Raw genomic sequence first — 14,318 nt, 5'->3', positions numbered from 1 at the left:
ACAGTAGGTAAGGAGTATGGAGACTTAGCAGCAAACATTGGCTCAATAAGTGAAAAACCCTTCACCAATACAATTTCTAATCAATCTTTTAACTACTCAAAGGAATCTGTGTTTAGACAGTTTAGAACATCTCCTGCCTCTCACAGTTGGGAGGCTCTGAACAATCACATGTGGCCGGAAAAACCTATTCAGGCAAGCTAGAGGATTTCCAAAGGAGTTTGTAGGTTAAACACTGTCACACCCAGGAATTATTAACTGGAGCTGTAAGATAACTCTTTTTTCAGAGAGAGGTAGTGGGGGACAGCCCCCCGTAAAGTCAGAGGTGTAGGTGAAAGCACAAAGCAGAAAGTAGGCAGACGCTGGTTTGGGGGGTAGATGCTCGAGAATTTCCAGGGGGACTCCTGAGGCTCGATCCCGCCTTTGCGTATGCCGAGCCTCCTTCCTCATGACCTTTGTCATGGGTGGAATTCCTCACGCTGGCTCCCGGTAGTGATAGAATTCCAGTTGAGCTATTCCAGATCCTGAAAGACGATGCTGTGGAAAGTGCTGCACTCAATATGCAATATGCACTCAATATGCAATATGCCGGCTCCCGGCAGTCAGTGATCACACCTTCGTGATTATCTGGGTCGTGAAGATCTTTTTTGTACAGTTCTTCTGTGTATTCTTGCCATCTCTTCTTAATATCTTCTGCTTCTGCTACGTCCATACCATTTCTGTCCTTTATCGAGCCCATCTTTTCATGAAATGTTCCCTTGGTATCTCTGATTTTCTTGAAGAGATCCCTAGTCTTTCCCATTCTGTTGTTTTCCTCTATTTCTTTGCATTGATCGCTGAAGAAGGCTTTCTTATTTCTTCTTGCTATTCTTTGAAACTGTGCATTCAGATGTTTATATATCTTTCCTTTTCTCCTTTGCTTTTCGCTTCTCTTCTTTTCACAGCTATTTGTAAGGCCTCCCCAGACAGCCATTTTGCTTGTTTGCATTTCTTTTCTATGGGAATAGTCTTGATCCCTGTCTCCTATACAATGTCACGAACCTCATTCCATAGTTCATCAGGCACTCTATCTATCAGATCTAGGCCCTTAAATCTATTTCTCACTTCCACTGTATAATCATAAGGGATCTGATTTAGGTCATACCTGAATGCTCTAGTGGTTTTCCCTACTTTCTTCAATTTAAGTCTGAATTTGGCAATAAGGAGTTCATGGTCTGAGCCACAGTCATCTCCTGGTCTTATTTTTGCTGACTGTATAGAGCTTCTCCATCTTTGGCTGCAAAGAATATAATCAATCTGATTTCTATGTTGACCATCTGGTGATGTCCATGTATAGAGTCTTCTCTTGTGTTGTTGGAAGAGGGTGTTTGTTATGACCAGTGCATTTTCTTGGCAAAACTCTATTAGTCTTTGCCCTGTTTTATTCCGTATTCCAAGGCCAAATTTGCCTGTTACTCCAAGAGTTTCTTGACTTCCTACTTTTGCATTCCAGTCCCCTATAATGAAAAGGACATCTTTTTTGGGTGTTAGTTCTAAAAGGACTTGTAGGTCTTCATAGAACCGTTCAACTTCAGCTTCTTCAGCGTTACTGGTTGGGGCATAGACTTGGATTACTGTGATATTGAATGATTTGCCTTGGAAATGAACAGAGATCATTCTGTCGTTTTTGAGATTGCATCCAAGTACTGCATTTCGAACTCTTTTGTTGACCATGATGGCCACTCCATTTCTTCTGAGGGATTCCTGCCCGCAGTAGTAGATATAATGCTCATCTGACTTAAATTCACCCATTGCAGTCCATTTCAGTTCGCTGATTCCTAGAATGTTGTCATTCACTCTTGCCATCTCTTGTTTGACCACTTCCAATTTGCCTTGATTCATGGACCTGACATTCCAGGTTCCTATGCAATATTGCTCTTTACAGCATCGGACCTTCTATCACCAGTAACATCCACAGCTGGGTATTGTTTTTGCTTTGGTTCCATCCCTTCATTCTTTCTGGAGTTATTTCTCCACTCATCTCCAGTAGCATATTGGGCATATGTCTCTGCACATATCAGCCTGAAGGCACCCGATCTCAGCTGATCTCCAAAGCTAAGCAGGGTCAGGCCTGGTTAGGACTTGGATGGGAGACCACCTGGGAATACTGGGTGCTGTAGGCTTTTTGCCTAGATTTTTTTTTTCTTTTTTTATTTTTTTTTTCATAGAGGGAAGGGTGTGGTCAACTGCTAAGAACACCATTGCCTCCACTCTGTGTTGGAACTCAGTTCTGGGTCTAAGCAAGCGTGGCTTCCTGGTGCAGTCACCACCTTCACTCACCTGCGGGGGTGGACTTTTTGTCCACCTTGTCACCACGTGCAGCCTGGTCAGCCCTGGGGGCTGTGCTGTGTGCATCTGCTCTGCTCACAGTGCACCCTATGGTCCATCAGACTTCACTCATAAAAGGGAAGTGTAAGGATGAACTATTTCATAGTTAAGAATTTCAAGGTCGCAACAGCATTGACCAAAGCACGTGGGCACAGGTACAAGACCCGTGCATTAGAGAAGCCACAGTGTGGGCTTCAAGGACCCTCCAGGTGGGGGGTGGGATGGGGTCTGGACAGGAGTTTCCTGCACACGTGGCTCCAGGCTCTGTTGTCCGCAGGGTGGACGACTGTCAGCACTGCCTGTCTGTGTGGAGGGGCTCTGGGGCTGCCCAGCTCAGTAAGAACGGCAATGGTGGGAAGGGAGGTCGTGCTCCCTTAGCATCCCTGACCTCACATGTCCTCATCAGGGCAGCTAAGTGCCTAAACAGCCCCTTCCTCGTCTAGCTCTGAAGACCTGGAAGATGTGGGGGCTGAAGGACATGCAGAAAACACAATTCTGTAAAGCAACTATCCTTCGATTAAAAAATTTAAAAAGATTAAAGAAAAAAACACAAATAACAGCAACGGCGGGGCTTGCACTCTCAGCCAGCCTCTGCCAGATTCTGCCTGTGCTTATGCAACAGACCAAAACGCTGATGCTCCCACCCTGTATCACAGATGAGAATAGAGACACAGAGAGGTTGAGCATCTTGTCCCATGTCACACAGATGCTGAGGGCAGAGCTGAGAACTGGACCCCTGTGGTCGAGTCTGGAGTCCAGATGCTGTGATGACCCTGCTGAAGTGGCAAAGACAGAGTGAGGGAGACCAGATGGCCCAGGCTGAGCGAGGCACATGCACATGCACACATACACATGCACGTGGCCTTCACTTTTGGGGCTACAGAAGTCAGAGGAAGACAGAGGGCAACCAGGAGAGGCCAAAGTAGAGTCTAGGTCTATAGGGAGGAGAGGCCACACCTCCCAGGAAGCCAGAGTTTTCTCTTCCCTGATGAGTCTGTCTCAAATCCTAGATTCCTCTCCCTGGACCCTGGAAGTGACTGTCCAGTGACCTAACTGAGTTGGCTCCAGAACAATGCCTTCCCAGGGGTTCACTATCACTGGACCCCACTGCTGTCAGTAATAAGGGGGGGGGTGAGTACGTAGTCTGGGCTTCAGATTTGTTTGGAGACAAAATTTATTAGAAGAAGTACAAAAAACCGTGAAGGCAATTGGCATGAATATCTACAGAACACTTAAGAAACCATCTGCTGTTTATCTACCTCCTCTCCTGTCATGAAAGTGGAAAGTCTGTTTAATCAATTAATTCTGTGTTCATCACACTGCTTCTGTAAAATATTTGCTTATGTGTTTATTTACATGGCTGCACTGTGTCTTGGTTGCTGCATGTGGGAGGTAGTTCCCAAATCAGGTATTGAACATGGCTCTACGCATTGGAGTAGTAGCCACTGGACCATCTGGGAAGTCTCTCCTCATACTCTTGGTGACAGTAACAGATCATAAACCTGCTCTGAGGCTCCCTTAGAGCTGAGGCATGGGGTGGCTACAGTAATCCTCCTGTGGCTAGGATGTGGTTTATTGGTCATGACTCACTCACACTCCACGCAAACATAGGGCTTCTCCCCTGTGTGTGTCCTTTGGTGTCTGACGAGATTGGACATCACACTGAAGGTTCGCCCACACTCCCTGCAAACATATGGCTTCTCCCCTGTGTGTGTCCTTTGGTGTCTGATGAGACTGGACATCACACTGAAGCTTCGCCCACACTCCCTGCAAACATAGGGCTTCTCCCCTGTGTGTGTCCTCTGGTGTGTGATGAGAACTGACTTCAAACTGAAGCTTTGTCCACAATCACCACAAACATAGGGCTTTTCCCCTGTGTGTGTCCTCTTATGTCTGGTGAGACGTGACTTCTCACTGAAGCTTCGCCCACACTCCCTGCAAACATAGGGCTTCTCCCCTGTGTGTGTCCTCTGGTGTGTAATGAGATTTTTCTTCAAACTGAAGCTTCGCCCACACTCCCCACAAACATAGGGCTTCTCCCCTGTGTGTGTCCTCTTATGTTTGGTGAGATTTGACTTCTCACTGAAGCCTCGCCCACACTCCCCACAAACATAAGGCTTCTCCCCTGTGTGTGTCCTCTTATGTTTGGTGAGATCTGACCTCCAAATGAAGCTTTTCCCACACTCCTTGCAAACATAGGGCTTCTCCCCTGTGTGTATCTTCTCAGGTGTGATTAGACTTGACCTATCCTTGGAGCCTTGCTCATGCTCTCCGTACTTGAGTCTTATAATCCCTGAGACCCCTGCCTCCATGAATAATTTGCCTGTGTCCTCTGGATTCAGCTTCTGGCTTGTGCTGGGCTCTTCGGCCATTCTCTCATGCACCTCAGAAGCCCCCATTTGTCCTTTGGGTGTGTAGGAAGAGGCCGTTGAAATCCTCTTCAGCCTTATGCAAAGTTTGGGGCCTTTCAGCAAAGGATGGGGCCTTTCCTTGGGCTCTCGACCCTCTGGTTTGCCACTCGGTCTGTGTGGATCAGAATATTGCTGCTGCTGATTTTGACTGCCTGGGCAGGGATCCTCTGGTTGGAGGTGGTCTCCTATAGATGGCCTCAGGATGATCTGAGAGGGGTGACTGCGTTGGACATGTTGGCTGAGGAATTTCTGACTGGAGAAGGACAGAGAGCAGGAGGCACATGGGTGGATCTTGGGCTTTGGTTCTGCTGAAAGAGGAAGTTTTAGTCAGGTAGCTGGTTTGCCATGGTAAAGCCTGCCCCAGTAATCATCTTAGTGTTGACAGTGCACGATTTGTCTCCCATCAAGTGTGTCTTTACAGTCCACTTTTCCATTCCATTCTTATTCTCTACATCTACAGAAATCCAGGAAGCTTGCATCAAGGGCCTTTTCTACATACCACCCAGCCTAGGGACCTTTCAGTAGCATCAGAGGCAGCGTCTCTCCTGATACAGGTGGATCTGCAGGGACCTTTCCCTGCATGTAAGTATCTGAAAAGTCGTGTCACAGTGGCCACAGGTATTTTACCCTACTGAGAGATAAGACTCTTGATGACTTAGGTGGAATCTTCCTGAATGGCTCCGTGTGAGGGGAAAGGGTCTATTAAGTTAGGGGCACCTGGCCTAGAGCTCTCTGCATATGTGAGGCAGCACAGGGGGTGGTTAGAGCAGGTGTGAGTCAAGCTGTATTTGAGGCTTCTTGTTCAAAGAGCAGCCTTTCAAAGAAACCACTCTACAGGAAGTGGGTTTGAGACTGGACGAGACCAAGAGGCCCAGGTCCTACTGACTACAGGTCTCTGGCTCCTGCTGCCCCGGTTGGTTCATAAATTGCTCCTCTCTGTTTTCTATACATCATACAATAAAGACATGTCCTTTCTCAAGCCTCACCAATATTCATACCTCTAATTTCACACAGTCTTAGTCCATTTAACATGCACTAGGAAGTCTTGCTTAAAAATACATCTCCAGCCAGACTCTTCACACCCTCACTCCCAAGCATCTTTACCCAGGCCACTTTCCCCTCATGTCTGGCAATGAACTGACCTCTGAGGGGACTCCCCACTGCTGTCTCTTCCCAAAAATGAACTGAAACATCATCTTAGAACAGAGAACATGCCGCTTGGAGCTAAGAGCCACATGGTTGTTCTGTGTCACCCAGGAAGACCCTAAGGCCTGCACATGGACATTGACGCTGAGGCTTCTGTGTTCCATCCAGCCTCCTTCCTCTCCCTCTGTGCTTCCTCCTGCAACCACTGACATGGCCTCTCTTCCAGGCCCTGAGGCTGCAGCACTGGCTGCTCCCTTGCCTGGAATCCTGGAATCCATAGGTGTTATCTCTGCAGAGACCCTGCCCCACCATCCTCCGCCACACCCCACTCTGTTCATGCTGATCCGAGGCACTTTTCATGCACTGGTTTTCCTCAGAGCACCAGCCCCTGTCTGGTATGAAGCCCATGCTGCCCCAAGGCAGTGGTTCTGTCTGTTTCAGTGTGTGTAGCCCTGTCTGGCACAAAGTATGAATTCACATGACAACAAACTGAAACAGTAACTGAATGCAAATCACTGTATGCATGTCACTTAGAAATGTGGAGGAAATGAGGAAGAAACTGGTAAAGGTGAGAGAGCAGGTAGGTGCTAAAAAACTTACTTTTTGCTTCTAAGCCTTTCAGCAGAAGGTGATGTTACATATTTTTTGCATGAAATATTGAAAATTAGAACTAATATTTTTAATATAAATATTTTTCCTAACAGTCTTATGAAATGAATCAAATTCTGAGGCATTTTAATTGCAACTTGACTGACTTTAGACTGGATTGGACTCTGCTTCAGAATCGGACCAAGGAAGCTCCCCAGGATGGGGTGGAGCGCTGGAAGAGGGGTGACGCTCACCTCTCCGGGCCGAGAGCTTGCTCTTCCCCCTGTTGTCCATCTTGATGCCGAGTTCCTTGCCATACTCGTCCCCATACCAGACCAGCAGCTCACAGCCCGGCCTGACCACCTGGCGGGTTCGGTAGAAGATCTGCCCGTGATACTGCAAGGCCACCAGGTTCTGCTCCTCATCATCCCGGGCACAGTTCACATACCTGGGATCAAGGCCAGGAAAGGGAAAGAAACCACAGGTGAGGAGACCCTTCCACTATTGGACCACACCCAGCTCCTTGCCTTCAGGCTCTGAGGCCGCCATGGTTCCCACCGCCCCTCATGGGGACCTTCTGTACACACCTTAGACCTGGCTGTGTGAATTCCTATTTCCAGATCCTGTTTCCAGTCCTCTTCCTGGCTGGAATGCTTTTCTCTCCTTACCTAATTAGCCATTGTCCAGAGCCCAGTTCCAGACTTGTCTCCACCTGGACTGTCCATAAGACTGGTGACCTCCAGCTCCTCTAAACTCTAAATTAAGTTCTCTTTCATTCCGCAGGACTTGGTACTCCTAGGCTAGCATGCACCCCTCAGCACTCACCCCAGCCTTCCTTCTCTCCAGAGGCTTTTCTCCAATCTCCCGACATGTATCCAGGGTCCTATTCACTTGCCCACCCTCTCCCATGGAAACATGGAGAGTGCTCTGACATAGCTTGAGACAGAGAACAGTAATAGTTTATTCACTTTCTGCCTGCCCTGATGAAAGTAGAGGCCCTCAGAGAATGGCCATGCTCACGGCCATCCTGCTCCCCATTCCTTCTCAGGCCTCAGGGCCCACTTCTCACTGGAACCGAGCCTGGGGAGGTTGTTGCCCACACGGACTCAAGGTCTCCCATGTTAGGTTATCCTGGTGCTGTGCAATTATTCAAAAATAGAAAAAGTAAGGTTACTATTCCTAAAATCAATTGGTTAATGTCTGTCTTCAGTATGTTCTCCAAAAGGACATGGGTTGTGTGATCTGCTTCAGTAATGAAGTTCACTGTCTAAACTGGGACACAGAGTGTTTGGTAAGTGTCAATTAAGTGAGGTAAAGTGTCCCTGGTGAATCTAGACTCCTCAAGTTGTGTTCAAGTGCCTCAGTTTTGTTGAGCATATAGACATATTTTGAGGGCACATGCTATATTTTTCTTTCTTTCTTTCTAATGTCTTTTGAAATGAAAGAGCATGATATGGAGGGAAAAGAGGCAAGAAGATGTGAAAGCTACCGAGGGAGATGGGCTGAGAAGGAAAGGGGTGTGGGTTTGAGGGAGGAGCGACATCTACAAACTGCAGGCTCACTGCACCCACCTCATCCAGTTGGCCAAAGACGTGTCTTTTCCATCCACATACTCGTAGCTGTTTCTCCCTTTGGTGACCTGAGTGTCAGAAAAGAGATACAAGCTTTCTTCTCTCTTTTACTTTATTTTATTTTATTTTTTTGGTAGTAAGTAATAGAAGAACTTTCCCCCTGCTGGCATTGGTGCTCTTCAGCCTGCATGGATTCAACTGCCAGTCGGACCACACAGTAAGCTCCTTAGTAATCGTTTCAAGTCTGAGTCTATTGGCACATTGAAGGCAAGGGCTCCACAAGTGAAGGGTCATTTCTGTATGCCTGCACCACTGTCTCCCAGCTCTCCTCTGATCTTTAGATAGAAGTCTTGTGTGCCTGTACCACTGCCTCCCACCTTCCTCTGACCTTTGGATAGAAATCCTGTGTTCATGCCCAGTGCACACAGTACACAGGGCTGACTGTGTCATTGCCGACCATGTCATCACCATCCGTGTCCTTGCATGTAGACATGAAGTACACCCCCACAACACACAAACGATTAGAGCCAGAGGACAGGGAAAGAGGGCTATTTCTCACCATCCAGCAGTATCCACTGTGGGAGTCCTCTTCATTGTATATGATCTGACCCTCGTAGGGGCCAAAATGCAGGCCCAGTGGCAGATCGGATGCCTCGTTCCACACTCCAAGCCCAGCCTTAGGGATGCCCGATGGCCTGATACTTAACCCAGGGGGCAGAGTGAGGGCTGAGCGGTTGGCATGCCCCTTTTCCACTGCAGAGTCCTTTACAAAGGTTGGGGGCCCATGGGCAGCACAGCTGTCGATGAAGAAGTTCTGACATTCCTCACAATCTGGAGGTGAGAGCAACAGGGATGAGGGGAGGTATAGTGATGTTGCTGGTCGTAAAGACCTTCAGAAAGAGCTGGGGCACTCACGGCCTTTGGCCTTGATCCTGTACCCCAAGTCCTAGAGGAAGGGGATGATTGGGGGACCAAATGGTGAGGTGAGGTTATTGTACCAAGGTCTCATAACCCCTTCTCCATGAGTGGGCCAGCAGGGTCACTCACACAGGTAGTTGTCATCCTGGGGCTCGCTGACCTCGTGGTACACATGGCCCTTTCTTTCTCGTACGCTGTACCTCTTCACTTTGGTCTTCTTTCTTCTGAGTTCTAACATGGAGAACAGAAGCTAAGCAAGGCTGGTGGGGTCTGGAGAATTAGTCCCTGTTTTACCAGAAAGGGTGAGATCTCCTACTTGTCCATCTATACAGTTTGTTAAAACTTTTTCACATTTATTTTTCAAACTTTTACTTTTGTACTTTTATGTTTTAATGATACATTATTTATTGGCCATGCTGTATGGTTTGTGAGATCTTAGTTCCCTGACCAGGAATGGAACCCACACCTCCTGCAGTGGAAGTGTGGAGTCATAACCACTTAACCACCAGGAAGTCCCTTCTCTATACTTTGTTTCTTCTCCCTTTAACTACTGGTTCAGGAGACTGAGGCTCCACACTGACCACAGATGCCCAGTTCAGTGTTAGCTTCCCGCACTTCCTGTTAGTAGGTTTAACTTCCCAACCTTCTTACTTAGGAAATAGTTCACTGACACATCTACTCAGAAAATATATGTGAAGGGCATGACACGTAAAGCATTGAGCAGAGGTCTGTGTATAAATACTAACAAAGTGTGGTCCCTATCATCACAGCTGGATTTATTGAACTACTTGTAGGTGTCAGCACTTGTGCATTTCATGTAATCCTTCCAAACACCGTATGCTCAGCTTCACTTTACAGATGAGCAATCAGGACCTCAGAAAATGTATAAGATTTTCCCAAGGCCCCAGTGCTAACTTTATGCCTCAGATCAGTCCAGCTTAAACCCACGCCTACCCAAAGTCCACACCCCACACCTAGGCCATACTTATTAGCTTTTCTACAGGGATTAGAGGAACTAATTAGAGGAACTCCACAAACTTTATCTTACCGACTTTGTGTCTGGGGTGCTTTCCAGGGGTCCTCGCTTCTCTGGAAGGGGGCACTGGTTTCTGAGCCTGTTTGGAGCCACTTTTCTTCAGAAATTTTGCTGCTCCCGGCAATTTCTTCAAACTAGATACCTTATTTAATGGTCCCCTGGACAACCTCTTCCATGTGAGTAAAAGACAACATGTACTTCTTTAGTTCTTTAGGACTGTATGAAGTGTTTTTACATGCATGACTTTAGTTAATACTTTGACAATTCTTGGAAATACCTGGTGGAGGGGGGCTCTGAACACTGGAGTGTAAAAAAAGGACCTAAGTGGGTAGTGAATCAAAACTAGAATTCATATCTTAAGATTCTTTCTCTTCAACTTTCTGCATAAAAGTGAGAGCAACGCAGGGAGAATAGCTTGAGGTCAGGGAAAGAAGAGGGTAAGGGCTCATAGAGAAATCCGTGAGGTTTTCTACTAATTAGTGGACCTTTGATGGAGGAGGAAGTATGGAAAATTACAGAGGGGACAAAAGGCATCTGGAAAATAAAGTGACAAAGTAGTGAGATTGAGAAGAGAAAAGATGATCTGCAGAAACACATTCAGACAATAAAGAAAATGAGCTGAAAGTTTCAGGTTGCCATGTCCTAGAGACAATGTTTGGAATTAAAGTAGCTGGCCTCATCAATTCTCCTTGAAGAAGGCTGTACGACTAGTGGGCTCTCCTAAGTTTCCTGATCTATAAATTGGTATACATGCTGATTCTTAATGTTATAGTGGACATGAAGTTTAATAACATTCAACAAATCATTGTGTGAGCTCTTTAATACAGTATGAATGTGAGTGTGCATCCCTGCCATCAATATATCCCCTTGACTGCTTCTATATTTGAAGTCTAGCTCACAAATACCACCCTCAGTATTCCTTGACCTTCTTATTCCTAGATGAATGTTTAAATGTGGAGTCACTCATTCACAAAACATTCAGAGGGCCCTTAGGGGCTTTGAGCTGGGCCTGGACATCTGAGAATTAACAGGTATGGGCTACGCTCTCAAAGCTCACAAAACAGGGGCAGGCTAAACAAATGATTCCAAACAGGAGAGTTGTCTAATCAGAGCTCAGAGGAAGGACTTGTTACTTCCTCCTACAAGAATGAGCATTTGAAATCATGTCCAGATGATGAGTTTCTACTCAAAAGCTGGTAACCTATGTGAAGCCCTTCAGTTATTTTCTTATTTGTTGTTTTTGAGTCATAAACCTGAAGCTTGTCAGAGCTGCAAGTTACTTCCTCTTATTGGAGTAGGAGTCTCTGAGGTAGGGATCATGTCACCTTCTTCATCCTGGACCGTCCACTCTACAAACTACCCAACATGTCCTTAAGCTTCCCTTAGTCGGATATCCCTCACTAGCACAGCACAAAAGAACTGAGTTTGAAAACATCTCTCAGATGAATGATATAAAGATGTATGAAGAAACTTTATAGAACTATGGAAGTTCTAACGACTTTGTAAGGGGATTAGAGAAGGGGCTTTGCATTAGATTGTACCACCAGTGATACTGTGATCCCACGAATATAATCAAACATTTTTTTTACCTCAGTTTCTTGATCTATAATGGTGATAGCTATATACCTACTTATAGGTACTGTAGGATTGTTTTAAGGTTTAAGTAAGTTTATTCACATAAAATGCTTAAAGTCTGAAATATTGTGAAAATAATGTAACAATAGAACAGCCTACTATATTTGCTGTTCTTACTAACTATAAAGACGGTAATGATATCAGACATTGTGCTAAAGATTCAGGACAGGAAGGCAGCAGTCTCCAGGATCTCTGTGTTTCCTCCTATTCTCACCTGTGACTGGATCCGTGAGGAGGATTCTTTTGTCAACAGGATTTGGGAGACACTCACCTTCTGGTGTTTACTGGGCTCCCCTCTGAAGGCCATCCCAGAAGGTTTACCTAAAAAATGATGAGAATCAGTGTTTTGGTTGGTAAATGTTTCCAAACTCTGGGCATTCTAATTAAGGACACAAAATTCTGAGCCAGAGAGTGACAAGGACAAGGATTACCAAAGGAGGAATGGAAAGTGATTTCTGTATCATCAACTCCTATGCTTCCACTGGGAGCATAATATAATTTTATTAAAATTTAAAAAATATGAAACTTCATCTGTGCTTCATCTGATGCCCGTAAAGTATCTAATAAATTTACTAGACTTTCATGACAAAAATACTTAACAAAGTAAAAATAGAAGGAAGTGACTGCAATATAATAAAGGTCATATATGAAAAGTCTATCTCTAACATCATAGTCATCAATGAAAAGCTGAAAACTTCTACGATCAAGAGAAAAAGGCAAGGATGCCCATTCTCAATACTTCTATTAAATATAATATTAGAAGTCCTAGGCAGGGCATTAGATTAGAAAAGGAAACAAAAGGCTTCCAGTTGAAAAGAAAGAAGTAAAATTATGTCTGCTCACAGAGGACATGATTTTACGTGCAGAAAAAAATTTTTTTTCAATTTTATTTTATTTTTAAACCTGAAACACTGTATTAGTTTTGCCAAACATCAAAACGAATCCGCCACAGGTATACATGTGCTCCCCATCCTGAACCCTCCTCCCTCCTCCCTCCCCACACCATCCCTCTGGGTCGTCCCAGTGCACCAGCCCCAAGCATCCAGTATCGTGCATTGAACCTGGACTGGCAACTCGTTTCATACATGATATTACACGTTTCAATGCCATTCTCCCAAATCTTCCTACCCTCTCCCTCTCCAACAGAGTCCATAAGACTGTTCTATACATCAGTGTCTCTTTTGCTGTCTCGAAAATTTTTTAAATTACACACACACACACACACACACACACACACACAAAACCTGCACAGAAAGTTACATGGTAGAAAATCAACATTCAAATATCTTTCCATGCATGAACAACAACCATTCCAAAAAGGAAAATAAGAAAACAATCCTATTTGTGTTTTGTTTTTTAAACCTATAGTCAAGAGCTAAGTGAATTTATAGTCTAGGGTATGTTTAATTGCCTTTCATTAAGGATGTTTAGCAAAAATAATTCTTTTTACAAAGAATGATAAATTTTAAACATAAAACACTGGAAAACCTATACCTTCACCTTCATTCAGGCTCATGTCAATACTCAGCCACAACCACTTTAGAATGCTGAAAATTATGTTTTCTTTGCTAATGGCTGAGATGCAGTTGAGACCTAAGCCCAGGCTGGTTTCTTGAAGACACCTCTAAATCCTTCTGGCCCCTCACCTTGTTGCCTTGGTGTCCATTCTTCATCAGAATCCTCAGTGTCATCTACCTGGGGTTTGAGGACCTGCCTGCGGTGATGCATGAAACCTGGTTGAGTGGCTCTGAAAACCTGGAAAGAAGCAAAATATATGTTCTAAGAAGGAGGCACAAAGCACAGAAGCGATGGAAAGTGTCACATAGTCAGGGAAATCAGTAGGATGGGCTGGAAGAATGTAGAACAAGGCAAGATGTGAGCTCTGCACTGACAGGGTCAACCCCACTTTGGTACAAAACAATAAAAATTCCCTTCAGGTTAGTCTCCACACAAAAGGGACTGTGAGCAGAAGAAGCCACCTAAGAGAGGGCCAAGTAAACACTAAGGGTGAAGACCTGTTTCATGTTTCCCAGGCTCACAGGCACCCAGCACTTCGTGTTACCTATAGCAATCAGCGCTTCGTAGTTCCTTTTCACATTCCTATATCGGATTTTTTCCCATTCTCCCATCTCTGCCCATTCTTCCTTGGTGAAGTATATGGAAATGTCTTTGAAAGCATCTTTGGCTTAAGGAAAATAGTAGATTCCATCAGTGACTTACTAATATATGTCAGACCTTAGAGCTGACTTCTCCTCCACCTTTTGTGCAGGGAGTAGCCTGAAGCTACTGGATGGTCTCTTTGAGACAGGGATGAAGACTTTCCTTCCTGCCTGTGTCCTGCTTAACTGAACAAACACTGAGCATTTTCCTAACTCTCCCTGGACACAGAGCAGTTGGTGATGCTAGTGTCCTGTTTTGTCCCACTCCTCCCCACCATCTCAGAGAGGACCAGGCATTCCCATCCTGTGTACATTCACAGAGAAGTTCACTCAGCTGCCCAGGCAAGCAGTTTGTGATCCTTCAGGGACCAGCGCCATGTCCTTCCTATAGAGCTGGCTTAGAGCCCAGCTTTGCCACCTCCGCCTCTCACCATGGGCTTCCACTCTGTTCTCCCAGCATCTCCCTCAGTGCTGTTCTCTGGAGACCTGT

General features: G+C 45.5%; 1 protein-coding gene across 1 annotated transcript; it reads right to left on the bottom strand.

Moving 5' to 3' along the window:
- Positions 1–3,950: 3,950 nt before the first annotated feature.
- Positions 3,951–9,236, bottom strand: LOC112582680 (histone-lysine N-methyltransferase PRDM9-like). Its single transcript, XM_045164476.1, has 5 exons — positions 9,128–9,236; positions 8,640–8,911; positions 8,081–8,148; positions 6,764–6,957; positions 3,951–5,080 (listed from the first exon to the last, which is right to left on the bottom strand). The coding sequence occupies exons 1-5, from the start codon at positions 9,234–9,236 to the stop codon at positions 3,951–3,953; spliced, it is 1,773 nt and encodes a 590-aa protein (XP_045020411.1).
- Positions 9,237–14,318: the final 5,082 nt, after the last annotated feature.

Source organism: Bubalus bubalis, chromosome X (genome assembly GCF_019923935.1).
Source record: "Bubalus bubalis isolate 160015118507 breed Murrah chromosome X, NDDB_SH_1, whole genome shotgun sequence".
Classification (NCBI taxonomy): domain Eukaryota; kingdom Metazoa; phylum Chordata; class Mammalia; order Artiodactyla; family Bovidae; genus Bubalus; species Bubalus bubalis.
Note: the sequence above shows the minus strand (reverse complement) of the source record. Positions and strands in the feature narration are given on the sequence as shown.

Excerpts from the sequence above, each read along its gene's own strand:
- LOC112582680 (XM_045164476.1), bottom strand. The coding sequence starts at position 9,236 with ATGTTAGAACTCAGAAGAAAGAAGACCAAAGTGAAGAGGTACAGCGTA. Across the intron at positions 8,912-9,127 it reads CCAGGATGACAACTACCTGT|ATTGTGAGGAATGTCAGAAC; the intron begins GTGAGTGACCCT and ends TCTCACCTCCAG. Across the intron at positions 5,081-6,763 it reads CAAGCTCTCGGCCCGGAGAG|AACCAAAGCCCAAGATCCAC; the intron begins GTGAGCGTCACC and ends CTCTTTCAGCAG.